We start from the raw sequence: 22,441 nt of genomic DNA on the forward strand, positions 1-22,441 counted from the left end.
ACCACCTTACACCTGTCACGATGGCTAACATTAACAACTCAGGCAACAACAGATGTTGGCGAGGATGAGGAGAAAGAGGATCTCTTTTACATTGTTGGTGGGAATGCAAGCTGGTGCAGCCACTGTGGAAAACAGTATAGAGGTTCCTCAAAAAACTAAAAATAGAACTACCCTACGACCCAGCAATTGCACTTCTAGGCATTTATCCAAGGCATACAGGTGTGCTGTTTCGAAGGGACACATGCACCCCCATGTTTATAGCAGCACTATCAACAATAGCCCAAGTATGGAAAGAGTGCAAATGTCCATCGATGGATGAATGGATAAAGAAGATGTGGTATATACATACAATGGTGTATTACTCGGCAATCAAAAAGAATGAAATCTTTCCATTTGCAACTACGTGCATGGAACTGGAGGGTATTATGCTAAGTGAAATTAGTCAGTCAGAGAAAGACAAAAATCATATGACTTCACTCATATGAGGAGTTTAAGAGACAAAGCAGATGAACATAAGGGAATGGAAACAAAAATAATTTAAAAACAGGGAGGGGGAGAAAACAGAAGAGACTCATAAATATGGAGAACAAACTGAGGGTTGTTGGAGGGGTTGTGGGAGGCAGAATCGGGTAAGGAATTTACTGCTGAAATCATTGTTGCACTATATGCTAACTAATTTGGATGCAAATTTAAAAAAAAACAAAAAATAAAATTAAAAAAAAATAAGAAGACACTCAGCCCTGTAGCCTCAACTTCCTTTTTTGTCTTTTCTGGAATGGAACGGGGTTTTGTGACACGGGATATAAGGGCATGGCGGGTTGTTTTGTGGAAGAAGCAATACCTGCCACGGGAGGGAGTCCAGGCTGCATTGATCTAGGTTAAAACCTGAGCCAGAAAAACACCTGGTCAAATTTGAACTCAGTCAAGCAATAAGGAAGGAAAAGCAAAAAACAAAACAAAACAAAAATCTAGGACTGAAATCATAAGAATGCATCTTTCATTTATTTTGCCAAGACTACTTTCATTTTAATTATTTCAAGCATTTCATAATATGCTAGCAAATGGGATGCTGTGTACTTTGCAAAGTAATGATGTGTTAGGTGAAAAATCTGACAATACCACATTATTAAATTTTAAGGGAGAAATAGTTGATTCACTTTTCTTTGAAGATTATCCACTGGGAAATTAACAAAGGCTTCTCCATAATCTCCTCCTAGCAAGGAAAAGTGGAAGTAGGCAGAAGCAGGAAAGTTTAGTGCAAACTCCCTCTGGCTTCCAGTTCCTGGAATTCACTTGTTGCCATGGTAACTCTGTTACAATGTGGCCACTCAGATTTAAGTTAAGCAGGACCTGAAACAATAAGCATTGAAACACATTACCACACAATGCTATGAAGCTTGAAATCAACCACAGGAAAAAGTCTGGAAAACCTCCAAAAGCATGGAGGTTAAAGAACACCCTACTAAAGAATGAATGGGTCAACCAGGCAATTAGAGAAGAAATTTAAAAATATATGGAAACAAACGAAAATGAAAATACAACAATCCAAACGTTTTGGGATGCAGCGAATGCAGTCCTGAGAGGAAAATACATTGCAATCCAGGCCTATCTCAAGAAACAAGAAAAATCCCAAATACAAAATTTAACAGCACACCTAAAGGAAATAGAAGCAGAACTGCAAAGACACCCCAAACCCAGCAGAAGAGAAATAATAAAGATCAGAGCAGAAATCAACAATATAGCATCTAAAAAAACTGTAGAGCAGATCAATGAAAACAAGACTTGGTTTTTTGAAAAAATAAACAAAATTGATAAACCTCTAGCCGGGCTTCTCAAAAAGAAAGGGAGATGACCCAAATAAAGTCATGAATGAAAATGGAATTATTACAACCTATCCCTCAGAAATACAAGCAATTATCAGGGAATTACTATGAAAAATTATATGCCAACAAACTGGACAATCTGGAAGAAATGGACAAATTCCTAAGCACCCACACATTTCCAAAACTCAAACAGGAAGAAACAGAAAACTTGAACAGACCCATAACCAGTGAGGAAATTGAATCAGTTTTCAAAAATCTCCCAAAATATAAGAGTCGACCAGACATTTAAAGCAGAGATAATACCTACCCTTCTCAAGCTGTTCCAAAAAATAGAAAGGGAAGGAAAACTTCCAGGCTCATTCTATGAAGCCAGCATTACTTTGATTCTCAAACCAGACAGAGACCCAGCAAAAAAAGAGAACTACAGGCCAATATCCCTGATGAATATGGATGCAGAAATTCTCAACAAGATACTAGCAAATCGAATTCAACAGCATATAAAAAGAATTATTCACCATGATCAAGTGGGATTCATTCCTGGGATGCAGGGCTGGTTCAACATTTGCAAATCAATCAATGTGATACATCACATTAATAAAAGAAAAGATAAGAACCATACGATCCTGTCAATCGATGCAGAAAAAGCATTTGACAAAATTCAGCATCCTTTCTTAGTAAAAATCTTCGAGAAAGTCGGGATAGAAGGAACATACTTAAAGATCATAAAAGCCATTTATGAAAAGCCCACAGCTAATATCATCCTCAATGGGGAAAAACTGAGAGCTTTCCCCCTGAGATCAGGAACATGACAGGGATGTCCACTCTCACCACTGTTGTTTAACATAGTGTTGGAAGTTCTAGCATCAGCAATCAGACAACAAAAGGAAATCAAAGGCATCAAAATTGGCAAAGATGAAGTCAAGCTTTTGATTTTTGCAGATGACATGATATTATACATGGAAAACCCGACAGACTCCACCAAAAGTCTGCTAGAACTGATACATGAATTCAGCAAAGTCGCAGGATACAAAATCAATGTACAGAAATCAGTTGCATTCTTATACACTAATAATGAAGCAACAGAAAGACAAAGAAACTGATCCCATTCACAATTGCACCAAGAAGCATAAAATACCTAGGAATAAATCTAACCAAAGATGTACAAGATCTGTATGCTGAAAACTATAGAAAGCTTATGAAGGAAATTGAAGAAGATATAAAGAAATGGAAAAACATTCCGTGCTCATGGGTTGCAAGAATAAATATTGTTAAAATGTCAATACTACCCAAAGTTATTTAAACATTCAATGCAATCCCAATCAAAATTGCACCAGCATTCTTCTCGAAGCTAGAACAAGCAATCCTAAAATTTATGTGGAACCACAAAACACCCCGAATAGCCAAAGTAATATTGAAGAAGAAGACCAAAGCGGGAGGCATCACAATCCCAGACTCTAGCCTCTACTACAAAGCTGTAGTCATCAAGACAGCACGGTATTGGCACAAAAACAGACACATAGACCAATGGAATAGAATAGAAACCCCAGAAGTAGACCCACAAAAGTATGGCCAACTAATCTTTGACAAAGCAGGAAAGAATATCCAATGGAAAAAAGAAAGTCCCTTTAACAAATGGTGCTGGGAGAACTGGACAGCAACATGCAGAAGGTTGAAACTAGACCACTTTCTTACACCATTCACAAAAATAAACTCAAAATGGATCAAGGACCTGAATGTGAGACAGGAAACCATCAAAACCCTAGAGGAGAAAGCAGGGAAAGACCTCTCTGACCTCAGCCGTAGCAATTTCTTACTTGACACATCCCCAACAGCAAGGGAATTAAAAGCAAAAATGAACTCTTGGGACCTCATGAAGATAAAAAACTTCTGCACGGCAAAGGAAACAATAAACAAAACTAAAAGTCAACCAACGGAATGGGAAAAGATATTTGCAAATGACATATAGGACAAAGGGCTAGTATCCAAAATCTATAAAGAGCTCACCAAACTCCACACCCGAAAAACAAATAATCCAGTGAAGAAATGGGCAGAAAACATGAATAGACACTTCTCTAAGGAAGACATCCGGAGGGCTAACAGGCATATGAAAAGATGTTCAACGTCGCTCCTCATCAAGGAAATACGAATCAAAACCAAACTCAGATATTACCTCATGCCAGTCAGAGTGGCTAAAATGAACAAATCAGGAGACTATAGATGCTGGCGAGGATGTGGAGAAACGGGAACCCTCTTACACTGTTGGTGGGAATGCAAACTGGTGCAGCCTCTCTGGAAAACAGTGTGGAGGTTCCTCAAAAAACTAAAAATAGATCTACCCCATGACCCAGCAATAGCACTGCTAGGAATTTACCCAAGGGATACAGGAGTGCTGATGCATAGGGGCACTTGTACCCCAATGTTTAGAGCAGCACTTTCAACAATAGCCAAATGATGGAAAGAGCCTAAATGTCCATCAACTGATGAATGGATAAAGAAATTGTGGTTTATATACACAATGGAATACTACTTGGCAATGAGAAAGAATGAAATATGGCCTTTTGTAGCAACGTGGATGGAACTGGAGAGTGTTATGCTAAGTGAAATAAGTCATACAGAGAAAGACAGATACTATATGTTTTCACTCTTATGTGCATCCTGAGAAACTTAAGAAAAGACCAAGAGGGAGGGGAAGGAAAAAAAAAAAGGTTAGAGAGGGAGGGAGCCAACATATAAGAGACCTTTAAAAACTGAGAACAAACTGAGGGCTGCTGGGGGGTGGGAGGGAGGGAAGGGTGGGTGATGAGTATTGAGCATGGCACCTGTTGGGATGAGCACTGGGTGTTGTATGGAAACCAATTTGACAATAAATTTCATATTTAAAAAAAAAGAAAAAAAAGAACTTAAAAAAAAATAAACTAAATGAAAGTTCATGAAAAAAAAAAAAGAAAATACACTACCAGCTTTAAGTTTGGAAATAATTTTCATCACTTTTTTCTCCTTTGCTTCCTTCCTTCCTCCCTCCCCCTTTCTTTCTTTCCCTCTCTCTCTTTCTCTCTTGCTTAAATAGGCCCAGCATGGAGCCCAAGGCAGGGCTTAAACTTATGACCCTGAGACCAAGGCCTGAGGTACAATCAAGAGTTGGATGCTTAACTGACGGAGCCACCCAGGCACCCCTCTCCTTTGCTTTCAAACATCAACCTGTATGAGGATGTGTGGTGTTGCAAGAACAATCTAAATGTAAATCGACTGAAAAATAATTTTTGCCTAACTTCCCTAACTGTTCATGAACAGTGCCAATACAGGAAGTAGACTTTAGAAGTTTAGCAGGGGTCTTCAAACGATAGAGCCACAGGCCAAATCAGTGGCCTGTCACCTGCTTTTTGTACATTTTGTGAGCTAAGAATTGTTTTTACATTTTTAAATGGTTGAAAAATATCAAAATAATAATATTTTGTGATACTTGAAAATTGTATGAAATTCAAATTTCAGCCTGAAACAATGTTCTATTGAAGCACAGCCACGTTTACTTATTTATATATTGGCTAAGGCTGCTTTTGTGTTACAACAGCAGAGTTGAGTGATTGTGACAGAAATTCTACGGCCCACAGAACCTAAAGTATTTATTACATCACCCCTTATAGAGAGGTGATCTCTCTGATCACCAGAGATCAACTCCTGATCTACAGACATGAATTGTCCAGGAAAATTTGGACTAGGAGGCTGGGGTTTCTTCTTTGCCCAGAAGCCTGTAACCGGTGCTGTCTTTATTCTTCAGGGCTGCTACAGCCTACCATAGACTGCGTAGCTTATCAACAACAGAGATGCATTGCTCACAGTCCTGGAGGCTGAGAAGCCCAAGACCAAAGCACCTGCATGGGCAGCTTCTGGTGAGGGCCCTCTTCCTGGTTCAAAGCCAGCAACTGCTCCCTGTGTCCCCACATGGCACCAGGGGCTAGGGAGCTCTCTGGAACCTCTGTTACAAGGCACCAATCCCATTCATAAGGCCTATGTGCCAGTCATTAAGTGCCATGATGTAAGCACTTCCCAAAGGCTCCACCTACTATTAACATGTCCTCTGGAGGTTAGGATTTCAACATATGAATTTGTGGGAGGGGGGCACACATTCAGACCACAGCAGGAGTTTTTGATGCAGATTCAGGCCTTTCCAAATGAGTTTTTACACCGGCTTCTAGAAGAGCACAGCTGTTATGTCTGTGGTGTCCAAGTGGAATAGCATTACGTGATAGGATCACACTCCTTGTCAATATGGTCTGATGTTCCACTCTCCTAGGGGTCAGGCAACATGCTACTTACTCCCTCATGTGTTTCATCTTGGTCGCGGCCACTGTGCTGTTGAACGTTGTTAGTCCCGGGGACACGTCTGGAGCTGTGCTGGGGATCGTCCTTGCATCTGAAAATCAATGCACAGCCCTTATTGACTCCATCAGCACCCCGGCAACTTCCAGACAACATTCAAGGGCAATCAGAAAACAGAAGTTAATCCACCTGTGCCACTAGGTAATGCTACATTAATTAGAGGTGAATTCAGTTATGACATGAACATTAAGGAGATTTATTCCTAATGACAGGATTATTTATAGTTTTAATATGCACAAGGAATTCCAGGGCCAAGCCTCTGTCAGAAAGGATTATTTAAATGGGACACTGCTATTTAAAAGACAGGCTTTTATAGGAGAGAACTCAGGGGAAATGCATCTATGGAAAAGCAAATGTTCTCGAGGAGCCTTTGGCAGTCTCTTTCGGCAAGTGTGGTATGAAATCATACAATATGTATCCTTTTGTATCTGGCTTTTTTCATTTAGCATACTGTTTTCAAGGTTCATCAGCATGTGGCATGTATTAGACCTTCCTTTCTATACCTGAATAATATTCATTGCATGTATATATCACGCTCTGTTTAACCATTCATCTATTGACGGACACTTGGGTTGTTTCCACCTTTTTAGTGTCGTAAGTAATTATGCAATAAACATTGGCCTACAATAATCTGTTTGAGTACCCATTTTCTATTCTTTTGAGTATATATCCAGGAGTGGAATTGCTGGGTCATATACTAATTCTATACTTAGCTTATTGAGGAGCCACCAGACTGTTTTCCACAGCAGCTACACCATTTTACATTCCCTCTATTAGTGTATGAGGTCTTTCCACATCTTCAACAACACTGTTATTTTCTGGTTTTTAAATTATAGCCATCCTAGTGGATGAGAAGTGGTATCTCACTGTGGCTTTGATTTCCATTTCCTTCATGAGTTTTCATGTGGCTTTTGGCCATTTATAGATCTTCTTTTTTAAAAAAAAAGGTCTATTCAAGTACTTTGCCCATTTTTAAATTGAGTTGTTTGTATTTTTGTTGTTGAGTTGTAGTTCTTTACATATTATGGATATTAAACTTTTACTTGATATAGAATTTGCAAATATTCTTTACCCTGTTCTTTGTGCTTCCAAAGTTGATCTCAGCATAAGGCATGTATAATATTAAATTTATACTTTTTTGATGCTACTTTGATGCTATTTTTGATACTTAAGTATTTTATTTTGATGCTAATTCATTTTTGAAATGTTCACTGCTAGTGTATAGAAATACAACTGGTTTTAGTGTATTGATCTTGTATCCTGCAATCTTGTTTATTAGTGTTAACAGTTTTTAGTGGATTTCTTAGGGTTTTCTATGTACAAGAACATGTTATCTTTTTTTTTAATTTTTTTTAACATTTATTTATTTTTGAGACAGAGAGAGAGAGCATGAACAGGGGAGGGTCAGAGGAAGAGGGAGACATAGAATCTGAAACAGGCTCCAGGCTCTGAGCTGTCAGCACAGAGCCCGATGCGGGGCTTGAACCCACAGACCGCGAGATCATGACCTGACCCGAAGAAGGACGCTTAACTGACAGAGCCACCCAGGTGCCCCAGAACATGTTATCTTTAAGTAGAGATAGTTTTACTTCTTTTCTAACCTGGATGCCTTTTTAAAAAAATAATTTATTTTATAATTTACATAAACTTAGCATATAGTGCAACAATGATTTCAGGAGTAGATTCCTTAATGCCCCTTTCCCATTTAGCCCATCCCCCCTCCCACCACCCCTCCAGCAACCCTCTGTTTGTTCTCTGTATTTAAGAGTCTCTTCTGTTTTGTCTCCCTCCTTGTTTTTATATTATTTTTGTTTCCCTTCCCTTATGTTCATCTGTTTTGTATCTTAAAGTCCTCAAATGAGTGAAGTCATATGATATTCGTCTTTCTCTGACTAATTTAGCTTAGCATAATACCTTCTAGTTCCATCCACATAGTTGCAAACAGCAAATTTCATTCTTTTTGATTGCCGAGTAATACCCCTAGATTCTATATAAGATATATAATCTTCTTTATCCATTCATTAACCTGGATGCCTTTTATTTCTTCTCCTTACTTAATTTCCCTGGCTAGAACCTCTAGGACAGTGCTAAATGGAAGTGGTGAAAGAAAACATCTTTGTCATATTCCTGATCTTAGGGGAAAAACACTCATTTTTATACCAATAAGTATGAATTAGCTATAGTGTGTTCATAGATGCCCTTTATCTGGTTTAGGAAGTTCCTTTCTATTCTTAGTTTGTTGAGTGTTGTTTTTTTTTTTTTTTTAATCAAGAAAGGATAGGGGAGGAACCAAGGTGGCGGAAAAGCATGGAAGCTTTTTGTGTGTCTCGTGTCCATGAAATACAGCCAGACCAACACTAAACCATCCTACACACCTAGAAAACTGATTGCAGGATTAACACAACAATCTGCACAACCTGAATCACAGAATTCAGCAGGTACACGGAATGGAGAGCTGAACTTGCAGAGCAAGAAGCCGCGGAAGGTAGGGAACCCTTTTGCGGGAGGAGAGAAGACAGACACTGGGGAGGGGGGGAGCATACAGGAAAAGCATCCCTCCCCAAAAGCAGCTGGAGAGAAAGTGGAAAATTGGAAACAGTCGCAGGGACTAAACTAAAAACGGAGAAAGGAGAAAGGAGAGGGTTTAAATTCCATTAAGACTGTAAACAAGGGGAGCGCAAAGTCAGCCAACTCTGCAGCTTGATACCTGGTGGTTCTCTGATGGGAAGGGTGAATCCCCAGGAACAGAGTGAAGTCTGGGAGGTTCTCAGGCCACATGGGGAGATGTGATTCCACTGCTGGAAGGACATTTGGTAGAGACTGTTGAAGCCACCCGGTCCCAGAAGACCCCAGAAGGCAGCCACATTGGCTGGTGCTGGGGCAAGGTCTTTGAGGGTGAAGCCTGGGGCCAGATACGTGTTGTGATTTTTCATAATCCCTGAAAAGCTGCTGCTACACTGTCTCGTGAACTTTTTTTTGGGCAGGCTGGCACCTGGCCGCAGTCTTGGGGCACCAGCAACAGCAGGGTCCAGCGGGCATTCCTGGGTGCAGCCGACATTCAGCCCTTGCTCATTCGGCCACTGCTCAGTGAGACCCTCCCATAGAGGGGCAGAATGGGTCAAAGCCACAGTCCTTTGGAAGTAAGGGGCTGGGGAAAACAGCCACATTTGAGACAAAACTTGGGAGAGAGGTACTGCCTGGGGCCTGGTCACAGAGAGTGAAAAAGTGGGGAGTGGACGAGAGCTGAAAACAGAGGACGGGTGGGCGATTGCTGATCCGGGAGAACAGACTGGGTAGCTGGGTGGCGCCATTTTCACCGCTCCCACGCATGCGCACCTACGAGCACCACAACAATCCACCCCAGTAGGCTAGCAGCGCCATCTAGTGGAGGGCGGGGCTCGGTGTAACAGCTCAACTGAGCCAACTTCGCTCTTCAAGAACTAAGCTCACCTCCAGCTTAATTTATGGACTATAAAGAGCTACATGGACTGACCTCTAGGGGAAAACTAAGCAATTTCAGTCCTACTTCAATCTGTTAGCAGGTTCATCTATTTAATTTTTTCCTTTTCCTTTCTTTCTCTTTTTCCTTTTTCTCCTTTAAAATTCTTTTCTTTTTCTTGAATACAGAAAGAGAAAAAACTCATTTTTATTGTCAATTTATATTAAAAATATCTCTTTAATTTTTATTACTATATTTTTTACTTTTGTGTAAGTTTTTTCAAATTCTACTTTACCTCCATCATTTTATTTTAGTCTACTTCAGTGTACTCACCTTTCCAAATTTTCCAACAATTTCCTTTTTTTCTTTCTTTTTCTTTTTTTTCTCATTTTCATTTTTCTTTTTCTTGAATGCAGAAAGAGAAAAACTTCATTTTTGCTTTCAATTTCTTTTAAAAATATTTTTATTTAATTTTTATTACTATATTTTTTGCTTTTATGTAAGTTTTTTCAAATTCTATCTTACTCCCATCATTTTATTTTAGTCTGCTACAGTGTATTCACTTTTTCAAATTTTCAAATGATTTTTTTTCTTTTTTCTTTTTTTCTGTTTTGTTTCTTTTCTTTTCTCGTAAATACAGAAAATGAAAAAATTCATATTTCTTTTTAATTTTTACTAAAAATATTTTTCTTTAATTTTTTTCTACTATATTTTCTATTTTGTGTGTATTTTTTCAAATTCTATTTTACCCACATCATCTCATTTTTGTCTACTTCAGTGTATTCATTTTTTTAAATTCTCAAACGATTTCCTTTTTTTTTTTATCCTGCCCCCCACTTTTTTTCCCTCTAATGTGTCAAACCACTTTCAACACCCAGACCAAAACACACCTAGGATCTAGCATCATCTATTCGATTTCTGTGTGTGTGTGTTTTTAATTTTGAATTTTAATATTTTTTTTATTTTAATTTTTTTTAATTTCAATTTTCTACCTCATTAATTCCTTTTCTCCCTTCAAAATGACAACACGAAGGAATTCACCCCAAAAGAAAGAGCATGAAGAAACAACAGCCAGGGATTTAACCAACACAGATACAAGCAAGATGTCTGAACCAGAACTTAGAATCACAGTAATAAGAATACTAGCTGGAGTCGAAAATAGATTAGAATCCCTTTCTGCAGAGATAAAAGAAATAAAAAATAGCCAGAATGAAATTAAAAACGCCATAACTGAGTTGCAATCATGGATGGATGCAGCGGCTGCAAGGATGGATGAGGCAGAACAAAGAATCAGCAATATAGAGGACAAACTTATAGAGAATAACGAAGCAGAAAAAAAGAGGGAAATTAAGGCAAACAAGCACGATTTAAGAATTGGAGAAACCAGTGACTCATTCAAAAGGAAGAACATCAGAATCATAGGGGTCCCAGAGGAGGAAGAGAGAGAAATAGGGGTAGTAGGGTTATGTGAGCAAATCATAGCGGGAAACTTTCCTAACCTGGGGAAAGACACAGACATCAAAATCCAGGAAGCACAGAGGACCCCCATTAAATTCAACAAAAACCGACCATCAACAAGGTATATCATAGTCAAATTCACAAAACTCAGGCAAGAAGAGAATCATGAAAGCAGCAAGGGAAAAAAAGTCGCTAACCTACAAGGCAAGACAGATCAGGTTTGCAGCAGACCTATCCACAGAAACTTGGCAGGCCAGAAAGGAGTGGCAGGATATATTCAGTGTGCTGAATTGGAAAAATATGCAGCCAAGAATTATTTATCCAGAAAGGCTGTCATTCAAAACTGAATGAGAAATTAAAAGTTTCCCAGACAAACAAAAATTAAAGGAGTTTGTGACCACTAAACCAGCCCTGCAAGAAATTTTAAAAGGGACTCTCTGAGGGGAGAAAAGATGAAAAAAAAAAAAATATATATATATATACCAAATATATATATATAAATATATATATACATACCAAAAGCAACAAAGATTAGAAAGGACCAGAGAACACCACCAGAAACTCCAACTCTACAAGAATCATTACAGTAATAAATTCCTATCTTTCAGCACTCACTCTAACCGTCAATGGACTCAATGCTCCAACCAAAAGACATAGGGTAACAGAATGGATAAGAAAACAAGATCCATCTAGATGCTGTTTACAAGAGACCCACTTCAGACCTAAAGGCACCTTCAGATTGAAAATAAGGGGATGGAGAACCATCTATCATGCTAATGGTCAACAAAAGAAAGCTGGAGTAGCCATACTTATATCAGACAATCTAGACTTTAAAATAAAGACTGTATCAAAAGATGCAGAAGGGCATTATATCATAATCAAGGGGTCTATCCACCAAGAAGACCTAACAATTGTAAACATTTAGGCGCCAAATGTGCGAGCACCCAAATATATAAATCAATTAATCACAAACATAAAGAAGCTCATCAATAGTAATACCATAATAGTAGGAGACTTCAACACCCCACTCACAGCAACGGACAGATCATCTAATCAAAAAATCCACAAGGAAACAATGGCTTGGAATGACACACTGGACCAGATGGACTTGACAGATATATTCAGAACATTTCACCCTGAAGCAGCAGAATATACATTCTTCTCCAGTGCACATGGAACATTCTTCAGAACTGACCATATACTGGGACACAAATCAGCCCTCAGTAAGTACAAAAAGATCGAGATCATACCGTGCATATTTTCAGACCACAATGCTCTGAAACTCGAAATCAACCACAAGAAAAAATTTGTAAAGGTAACAAATACTTGGAGACTGAAAAATATCCTACTAAAGAATGAATGGGCTAACCAAACAGTTAAAGAGGAAATTAAAAGTATATGGAAGTCAATGAAAATGATAGCACCACAACCCAAAACCTCTGAGATGCAGCAAAGGCAGTCTTTTTTTTTTTTTAAATATTTTTTTCTTAATGTTTTTATTTATTTTTGAGACAGAGAGAGACAGAGCATGAGCAGGGAAGGGGCAGAGAGAGTGGGAGACACAGAATTGGAAGCAGGCTCCAGGCTCTGAGCCATCAGCACAGAGCCCGATGCAGGACTCGAACTCACAGACTGTGAGATCATGACCTGAGCCGAAGTTGGATGCTCAACCGACTGAGCCACCCAGGCGCCCCTACAGAGGCAGTCTTAAGAGGAAAGTATATAGCAATCCAGGCCTTCCTAAAGAGGGAAGAAATATCTCAGATACATAACCTAACCTTATGCTGTAAGGAGCTGGAAAATAACAGCAAAAAAAATCCAAAACCAGCAGAAGACAGGCAATAATAAAGATTAGAGCAGAAATTAATGCTATCGAAACAAACAAACAAAAAAAACAATAGAACAGATCAATGAAACCAGAAGCTGGTTCTTTGAAAGAATCGACAAAATTGACAAACCACTAGCCAGTTTGATCACGAAGAAAAAGGAAAGGACCCAAATAAATAAAACCAAGAATGAAAGAGGAGAGATCACAACCAACACAGCCGAAATAAAAACAATATTAAGAGAATATTATGAGCAATTATATTCCAATAATATGGGCAATCTGGAAGAAATGGACAAATTCCTAGAAACATATAGACTACCAAAACTAAAACAGGAAGAACAGACCCATAACCGGTAAGGAAACTGAATTAGTAATCAAAAATCTGCCAAAAAAACAAGAGTCCAGGGCCAGATGGCTTTCCAGGGGAATTCTACCAAACATTTAAGGAAGAGTTAACACCAATTCTCTTGAAACTGTTTCAAAAAATAGAAATGGAAGGAAAACTTCCAAACTCTTTCTATGAAGCCAGCATTACCTTGATCCAAAACCAGACAAGAGACCCCACTAAAAAGGAGAACTATAGACCAATCTCCCTGATGAACATGGATGCAAAAATCCTCAACAAGATAATAGCCAACCGGATCCAAAAATACATTAAACAATTATTCACCATGACCAAGTGGGATTTATTCCTGGGATGCAAGGATGGTTCAATATCCGCAAAACAATTAACATGATTCATCACACCAATAAAAGAAAGGACGAGAACCATAGGATACTCTCAATAGATGCAGAGAAAGCATTTGATGAAATACAGCATCTTTCTTGATAAAAACCCTCAAGAAAGAAGGGATAGAAGGAGCATATCTCGAGATCATAAAAACCATATATGAACGACCCAATGCTAATATCATCCTCAGTGGGGAAAAACTGAGAGCTATCCCCCCAAGGTCAGAAACAAGACAGGGATGTCCACTCTTGCCACTGTTATTCAACATAGTATTGGAAGTCTTAGCCTCTGCAATCAGATAACACACAGAAATAAAAGGCATCCAAATCGGCCAGGAGTAGGTCAAACTTTCACTCTTCACGGATGACATGATACTCAATATGGAAAACCCAAAAGATTCCACCAAAATACTGCTAGAACTGATTCATGAATTCCGCAAAGTTGTAGGATATAAAATCAACGTACAGAAATCGGTTGCATTCCTATACACCACCAATGAAGTGACAGAAAGAGAAATCAAGGAATCGATCCCATTTACAGTTGCACTAAAACCATAAAATACCTAGGAATAAATCTAGCCAAAGAGGTGAAAAATCTATACAATGAAAAGTATAGAAAACTTATGAAAGAAATTGAAGAAGACACAAAGAAATGGAAAAAGATTCCATGCTCCTGGATAGGTAGAACAAATAATGTTAAAATGTCGATACTACCCAAGCAATCTACATATTCAATGCAATCCCTATCCAATAACACCAGCATTCTTCACAAGGCTAGAACAAATAACCCTAAAATTTGTATGGAACCAGAAAAGACCTTGAATAGCCAAAGTGATCTTGAAAAAGAAAACCAAAGCAGGAGGCATCACAATCCTGGACTTCAAGCTGCATTACAAAGCTGTAATCATCAAGACAGTACGGTACTGGCACAAAAACAGACACTCAGATCAATGGAACAGAATACAGAACCCAGGAATGCACCCACAAACATATGGCCAACTACTCTCTGACAACGCAAGAAAGAATATCCAATAGAATAAAGACAGTCTCTTCAGCAAGTGGTGCCTGGGAAAACTGGACAGCAACATGCAGAACAATGAACCTGGACCCCTTTCTTACATCATACACAAAAATAAACTCAAAATGGATGAAAGACCTAAATGTAAGACAGGAAGCCATCAATATCCTCGAGGAGAAAGCAGGAAAAAACCTCTTTGATCTTGGCTGCAGCAACTTCTTACTCAACACATCTCCGGAGGCAAGGGAAACAAAAGCAAAAATGAACTACTGGAACCTCATGAAAACAAAAAGCTTGTGCACAGCGAAGGAAACAATCAGCAAAACTAAAAGGCAACCGACAGAATGGGAGAAGATATTTGCAAATGACCTATCAGATAAAGGGTTAGTATCCAAAATCCACAGAAAACTTATAAAACGCAACACCCAAAAAACAAGGAATCCAGTGAAGAAATGGGCAAAAGACATGAATAGCCACTTCTCCAAAGAAGACATCCAGATGGCCAACTGACACATGAAAAAATGCTCCACATCACTCATCATCAGGGAAATAAAAATCAAAACAACGAGATACTACCTCACATCTGGCAGAATGACTAACATTAACAACTCAGGCAACAACAGATGTTGGCGAGGATGCAAAGAAAGAGGATCTCTTTTGCATTGCTGGTGGGAATGCAAGCTAGTGCAGCCACTCTGGAAAACAGTATGGAGGTTCCCCCCAAAATTAAAAATAGAACTACCCTCTAACCCAGCAATTTCACTAATAGGATAAATATCCAAGGGATATAGGTATGCTGTTTCGAAAGGACACATGCATCCCCATGTTTATAGCAGTGCCACTGACAGTAGCCAAATTATGGAAAGAGCCCAAATGTCCATCCATGGATGAATGGATAAAGAAGATGTGGTATGTATATACAATGGAGTATTACTCGGCAATCAAAAAGAATGAAATCTTGCCATTTGCAACTACGTGCATGGAACTGGAGGGTATTATGCTAAGTGAAATTAGTCAGAGAAAGACAAATATCATATGACTTCACTCATATGAGGGCTTTAAGAGACAAAACAGATGAACATAAGGGAAGGGAAACAAAAATAATGTAAAAACAGGGAGGGGGAGAAAACAGAAGAGACTCATAAATATGGAGAAACAACTGAGGGTTACTGGAGGGACTGTGGGAGGGGGGATGGGCTAAATGGGTAAGAGGCATTAAGGAATCTACTCCTGAAATCTTTACTTCACTATATGCTAATTTGTTTTTTTTTTCTTTTTCCTTTTTATTTATTTATTTATTTATTTTTCAATATATGAAGTTTATTGTCAAAGTGGTTTCCATACAACACCCAATGCTCATCCCAAGAGGTGCCCTCCTCAATACCCATCACCCACCCTCTCCTCCCTCCCACCCCCCATCAACCCTCAGTTTGTTCTCAGTTTTTAAGAGTCTCTTATGCTTTGGCTCTCTCCCACTCTAACCTCTTTTTTTTTTTTCCTTCCCCTCCCCCATGGGTTTCTGTTAAGTTTCTCAGGATCCACATAAGAGTGAAATCATATGGTATCTGTCTTTCTCTGTATGGCTTATTTCACTTAGCATAACACTCTCCAGTTCCATCCATGTTGCTACAAAGGGCCATATTTCATTCTTTCTCACTGCCACATAGTACTCCATTGTGTATATAAACCACAATTTCTTTATCCATTCATCAGTTGATGGACATTTAGGCTCTTTGCATCATTTGGCTATTGTTGAGAGTGCTGCTATAAACATTGGGGTACAAGTGCCCCTATGCATCGGTACTCCTGTACCCCTTGAGTAAATTCCTAGCAGTGCTATTGCTGGGTCATAGGGTAGGTCTATTTTTAATTTTTTGAGGAACGTCCACACTGTTTTCCAGAGTGGCTGAACCAATTTGCATTCCCACCAACAGTGCAAGAGGGTTCCCGTTTCTCCACATCCTCGCCAGCATCTATAGTCTCCTGATTTGTTCATTTTGGCCACTCTGACTGGCGTGAGGTGATATCTGAGTGTGGTTTTGATTTGTATTTCCCTGATGAGGAGCGACGTTGAGCATCTTTTCATGTGCCTGTTGGCCATCCGGATGTCTTCTTTAGAGAAGTGTTTATTCATGTTTTCTGCCCATTTCTTCACTGGATTATTTGTTTTTCGGGTGTGGAGTTGGTGAGCTCTTTATAGATTTTGGATACTTATGCTAACTAATTTGGATGCATATTCTAAAATAAAAAATAAAATTAAAAAAATAATAGTAATAAAAAAAGAAAGTATATTGGATTTTGTCAAATGCTTTATCTGCATCTATTAAGATGATCATATAATTTTTCCCTTTATTCTATTAATATGGTATATTTCATTTATTGACACTCTGATATTAAATGACCCTTGCATTCTCAGGCAAATCCTACTTGATCATGTGTAATCCTTTGTTTTTTTTAATGTTTTTTAAATGAATTTATGTTAGTAGTGTTTTGTTGATGATTTTTGCATATCTATTCATGATGGATATTGGTTCATCATTTTGTTTGTTCTTGTGATGTCTTAGTCTGGTTTTGGTATCAAAGAATGGCCTCACAGAATGAAGTCGGAAGTGTTCTTCAAATTCCATTTTTTTGGAAGAGTTTGTGAAGAACTGGTATTAATTCTTCTTCAAATGTTTGGCAGAATTCACCAGTGAAAGCTTCTGGGCCTGGGCTTTTCTCTACTGGAAGTTTTTAGTTTACTAATTTGATCAACTTCTTTTAGGTCTGTCCAGATTTCTTGTTCTTCACTCAGTTTTGGGAATTTGTAACTTTCTAGAAATTTGCCCATGTAATCTAAGTTCTCTGATTTGCTGCCATACTGTTGTTCACAGTATACTCTTCTCATCTTTTTCATTTTTTTAAGGTTAGTAGTTATGTCTCCCCTCTCATTCCAGATTCATGAATTTGAGTGTCCTTTCTTATTTTCCTGGACATTATAGCTAAAAAATTATTAATTTTGTTGATCTTTTCAAGAATATTTGGTCTTATTGATGTTCTGTATTGGTTTTCTATTTTATTTCATTCATTTGCTATTTATTTCATTTATTTCCACTCTTGTCTTCATTATTTCTTCCCTTTCTGCTTGCTTGGGTTTAATTCACTCCTCATCTTCTAGTTTCTTAAGGTAGGGATTATATTTTTGATGCTCAAAGTTAGGAGTTAAAGTAATGTAAATAGTAGCCATGGTCCTTAACCCAGAAAGAGCTTAATCTATTTCAAAAGACAGGGTATCTGTCTAGATACTCACCAGGAGTACTACTTTGTATGTATACATAAGACACTTGGTAGGGGGACTACCAAGAGGTGTAATGAAGATCTGTGCAAAAAGCACCAGCCTTCAAGTTAGAGGATCATAGTTATTGTTCTAGCTCTATTCTCACCAGCTATATGGCCCTCAGGTCACCTCTCAGAGCCTCATCTTCCTCATTTTATATTTAAGTGGCTTCATTAGACTGACTGCCTTCTCTCAATGCAAACCTTCTATGACCTGGTATGAGACATCTTCCCGGACCTCCAGGGGGGTGGAATTTCCCTGGGAAGACAACACTAATACTGACAACAACAACAAAAAGCAATCGAAAGGACCAAATGTTAAGAGGCAAATGGCTGGGACGAAACATAAAACGCTGCAGACGTTATAAAAAGCATCAGGCAAATCATCCTGAAGTCTTTCCACACCTGTGAAATATAGGATGATGAGGATTATAACACTTGATACTACCCCATGGGCTGTTTTGACACTGAGATGAACACAAGATGATATGAAGAGTCGTTAAGCAACTAGAAGCTGTGCTTCTTAAGACTGCGGAGCACAGCTCATAATAGTAATATTGTCGGGATTCCTCCTACTTCTGTGGTCTCTTACCAGCAGAGCTATTTTCTCTAAAGGAGTGACAGCTTCATGATTCTGCCATTTCACCAGCAGAGAGAGATTCTTCCCTCATTTCTTCCAAAATTTCCCTTTACTCATTTACTTTACTCATTTATTCCCCCAGCTCAGTTCCTACACAAATGACCTTGATGGTAAAAGAGAAACCTGCATTTTCCCTCCGTGCTAAACATCCTGCTGTGGGGGTAAAAATGAGCTGATGCAGGGATTGCAGGGGTGGATATTTTGGCAAACAAGATCCCACTTAAGGACACTGCTTACTCAGGAATCCTTGCAGACGCTGCCCTTGGTGCACAGTATGTTCAGGATGCTTCTCTCCTCATCTCCTTTCACCCTCCCCTTTCTCGCAACTGCCCAAGGAATACTGCAGAAATGTTACTTGACAGACACCTCTCTTGGCCCAAATTATTGCAAAGCCATGTCCTCGTGGCCCATATTGTTCCTTCTTCTCTTTAGAATGGCACGTGATGGAAGATTTGCCTAGGGGATGGCAAATTTTTTTCTGTAAAGAGTCAAGTAATGAATATTTTAGACTTGCAAGACAATCTCCGTTGCAACTACTCAACTCTGCCATTGTTGCATGAAAACAGCCATAGAAAAGAGGCAAAATATATGAGCATGGCTGTGTTCCAGTAAAACTTTATTTACAAAAACAGGTATTGAGCCAGATTTGGCCTGTGGGCTGTAGTTTATTGACTCCTGGCCTACGTGTTGGAGAAGCTTCATGATCCTGAGCTGGAAGTGACCACAGACCTCTTCATGCCAAACTATCTTATCTTATGGATGGGGAAACTGAGGCCAAGAGAGGCTGTGTGGCTTGCTCAAGGTCACAGAGCTATAAGGAAAGAGGCAGGGTCAGGACTTGAACTGTGGTTTCCTGACTGCCAAATGTATATTCTTTCTAATCCCCCACAGAAGTGCCACATCCAGATAAGAATTTTCATGAGCTGATTTTTAAAAATCAGTAAATTATCAGAAAAAAAATCTCTCCTCCAAAAATGGAAGTTTGGGGAGAACATCGCATCTGCCTTCTCCTCTCTCCACCGCTCCAGATGATGGGAGCTGTGAACCAGTAGGGAGTGTGAAAGCTGTCCCACTCTTCTGAGAGGCTTGGCTGGCCTTCATCTTCATGAAGATTTTCTCCTTGAGATGTTCTTGTGATACACTGGACCTCATGATGTCAATAAAATTGCCTAAGAATCTGCAAAGCAGGCTGTTCTCTGTCTTCGCTATGTTATCTCAGCGCCTCAGGGATAGCAATGTACCACCCAAGTTTCTTTCAAGGAAGGAATTGTTCCCCAGTTGCTAGAAGCCTCCAGCTGTGGTCCCTTCACGACCTGCCTTAGCCACAGAAACCTGCCTTGCCCAAGATCATGTCCCTCCCCAGACTTCAAATGGCATTACAAAGCTGTAATCATCAAGACAGTATAGTACTGGCACAAAAACAGACACTCAGATCAATGTAACAGAATAGAGAACCCAGAAATGGACCCACAAGTGTATGGCCAACTCATCTTTGACAGAGCAGGAAAGAATATTCAATGGAATAAAGACAGTCTCTTCAGCAAGTGGTGCTGGGAAAACTGGACACAACATGCAGAACAATGAACCTGAACCCCTTTCTCACACCATACACAAAAATAAACTCAAAATGGATGAAAGACCTAAATGTAAGACAGGAAGCCGTCACAATCCTTGAGGAGAAAGCAGGAAAAAACCTCTTTGATTTTGGCTGCAGCAACTTCTTACTCAACACATCTCCGGAGGCAAGGGAAACAAAAGCAAAAATGAACTACTGGGACCTCATCAAAACAAAAAGCTTGTGCACAGCGAAGGAAACAATCAGCAAAACTAAAAGGCAACTGACAGAATGGGAGAAGATATTTGCAAATGACCTATCAGATAAAGGGTTAGTATCCAAAATCAATAAAGAACTTATCAAACTCAACACCCAAAAAACAAAGAATCCAGTGAAGAAATGGGCAAAAGACATGAATAGCCACTTCTCCAAAGAAGACATCCAGATGGCCCACTGACACATGAAAAAATGCTCCACATCACTCATCATCAGGGAAATACAAATCAAAACCACAATGAGATACCACCTCACACCTGTCAGAATGGCTAACATTAACAACTCAGGCAACAACAGATGTTGGCGAGGATGCGGAGAAAGAGGATCTCTTTTGCATTGCTGATGGGAATGCAAGCTGGTGCAGCCACTCTGGAAAACAGTACGGAGGTTCCTCAAAAAATTAAAAATAGAACTACCCTCCAATCCAGCAATTGCACTAGTACGTATTTATCCAAGGGACACTGGTATGCTGTTTCCTAAGGGCACATGCACCCCAATGTTTATAGCAGCGCCACTGACAGTAGCCAAATTATGGAAAGAGCCCGAATGTCCATCCATGGATGAATGGATAAAGAAGATGTGGTATATATATATATATACAATGGAGTATTACTTGGCAATAAAAAAGAATGAAATCTTGCCATTTGCAACTACATGGATGGAACTGGAGGGTATTATGCTAAGTGAAATTAGTCAGTCAGAGAAAGACAAAAACCATATGACTTCACTCATATGAGGACTTTAAGACACAGAACAGATGAACATAAGGGAAGGGAAGCAAATATAATATAAAAACAAGGAGGGGGACAAAACAGAAGAGACTCTTAAATATAGAGAACAAACAGAGGGTTACTGGAGGGGTGGTGGGAGGGGAGATGGGCTAATTGGGTAAGGGGCATTAAGGAATCTACTCCTGAAATCATTGTTGCACTGTATGCTAACTAATTTGGATGTAAACTAAAAAAACAAATAAAATAAAATGGTAAAAACAAAAAATATCATGTCCCTCCCATGTGGCCCACATTTAATGACTGACCATGGTATAGGTTTGGCCCATGCACACAATTCCTATAAGTCCAGAACTCCCCATGGGGCTGGGGAAGGATCATCAGGCCTGCATCAATGCACTGTCCTTCCTCTAACTGACACTGCTTCCTTCCCCTCCTGTCCACAGGGCTCTCCTGGGGGCACTCCCAGATAAAGGTCCTGCCCGCTCAACTTTACGTCAGAGGCTGCTTCCTGAAGAACCCAGGCCATGACACATGGGTACCTGGTTGGGAGGATGTGGGGGCATGAAGGTGGTTCTCTCATTGACTTCAACAAGTTGAGTAATAAATAAGAATGATAATAAATATACAAATGGAACCCTATACTCCCCCCCCCCCCCCACACACACTTTTGCGATTCTTTCAGAGTACTATTCTGTAGGTACAGGGCAGAAACCGCCAACCAAGGAAGTTGTTGCCAACGGTGCAGCAACAGCTGTGTCTGAGACAAACCCCATGAGGAGACTGGCGAAGAAAGCAGTCAGAGGGAAAGAAGAAGGTCCAGGAAGGAACAATCTCCGGAGGCTTCCAGTAGGAAGGGAGCCAGGGTACATTCAGTTGAGCACTGTGAGCTGCCTTAGTACCCTAAGTCTTAGTACCCTAAGACTCTGTGATGTTTGCCTAAGTTATAAAACTTCTGTGACTCAGTTCCCTCACCTGTGCAAAAAACCTGTACAAAAAGCACTAGTAAAGCTCAAATGCAGCGATTATATAGAAAGGTGCTCTGTTGTTGGTGAAGGCCCAAGGTGGATTTACACCACCTCCCTCTTCCCCATGGCCCCCACCATAGTGCTTTGCACAGGGCAACTTCCCAATAAGTAAATAGCATCCCACTCTCTCCACCAAAATTAAATTAGTCAGAAAAGGTGGGTCAACTTGAGAAAGAAAACTTGCTACCCATAGGGGAGATAATAAATACCAGAAGATAGGAAATAAA

General features: G+C 39.5%; 1 protein-coding gene and 1 long non-coding RNA gene across 11 annotated transcripts in view; one reads left to right on the plus strand and one right to left on the minus strand.

Moving 5' to 3' along the window:
• Positions 1-22,441, minus strand: part of NEK11 (NIMA related kinase 11) — a 287,681-nt gene that overhangs the window by 58,530 nt on the left and 206,710 nt on the right. For 7 of the 10 annotated variants that reach the window (XM_053903812.1, XM_053903815.1, XM_053903809.1 and 4 more), the window contains one exon: positions 6,138-6,234. The exons of the other annotated variants lie outside the window; for them this stretch is intronic. In XM_053903812.1, coding sequence (XP_053759787.1) covers positions 6,138-6,234 — 97 coding nt within the window. The remainder of the gene's footprint in view (positions 1-6,137; positions 6,235-22,441) is intronic. 10 annotated transcript variants of the gene reach the window in all.
• On the plus strand, positions 5,498-21,822 carry LOC128777325 (uncharacterized). The gene is made up of 3 exons (XR_008422593.1): positions 5,498-5,710; positions 6,115-6,341; positions 21,633-21,822. It is a non-coding gene; the product is annotated as an uncharacterized LOC128777325 (long non-coding RNA).

Source organism: Panthera pardus, unplaced genomic scaffold (genome assembly GCF_024362965.1).
Source record: "Panthera pardus isolate Hobbes unplaced genomic scaffold, ASM2436296v1 HiC_scaffold_16, whole genome shotgun sequence".
Lineage (NCBI taxonomy): Eukaryota > Metazoa > Chordata > Mammalia > Carnivora > Felidae > Panthera > Panthera pardus.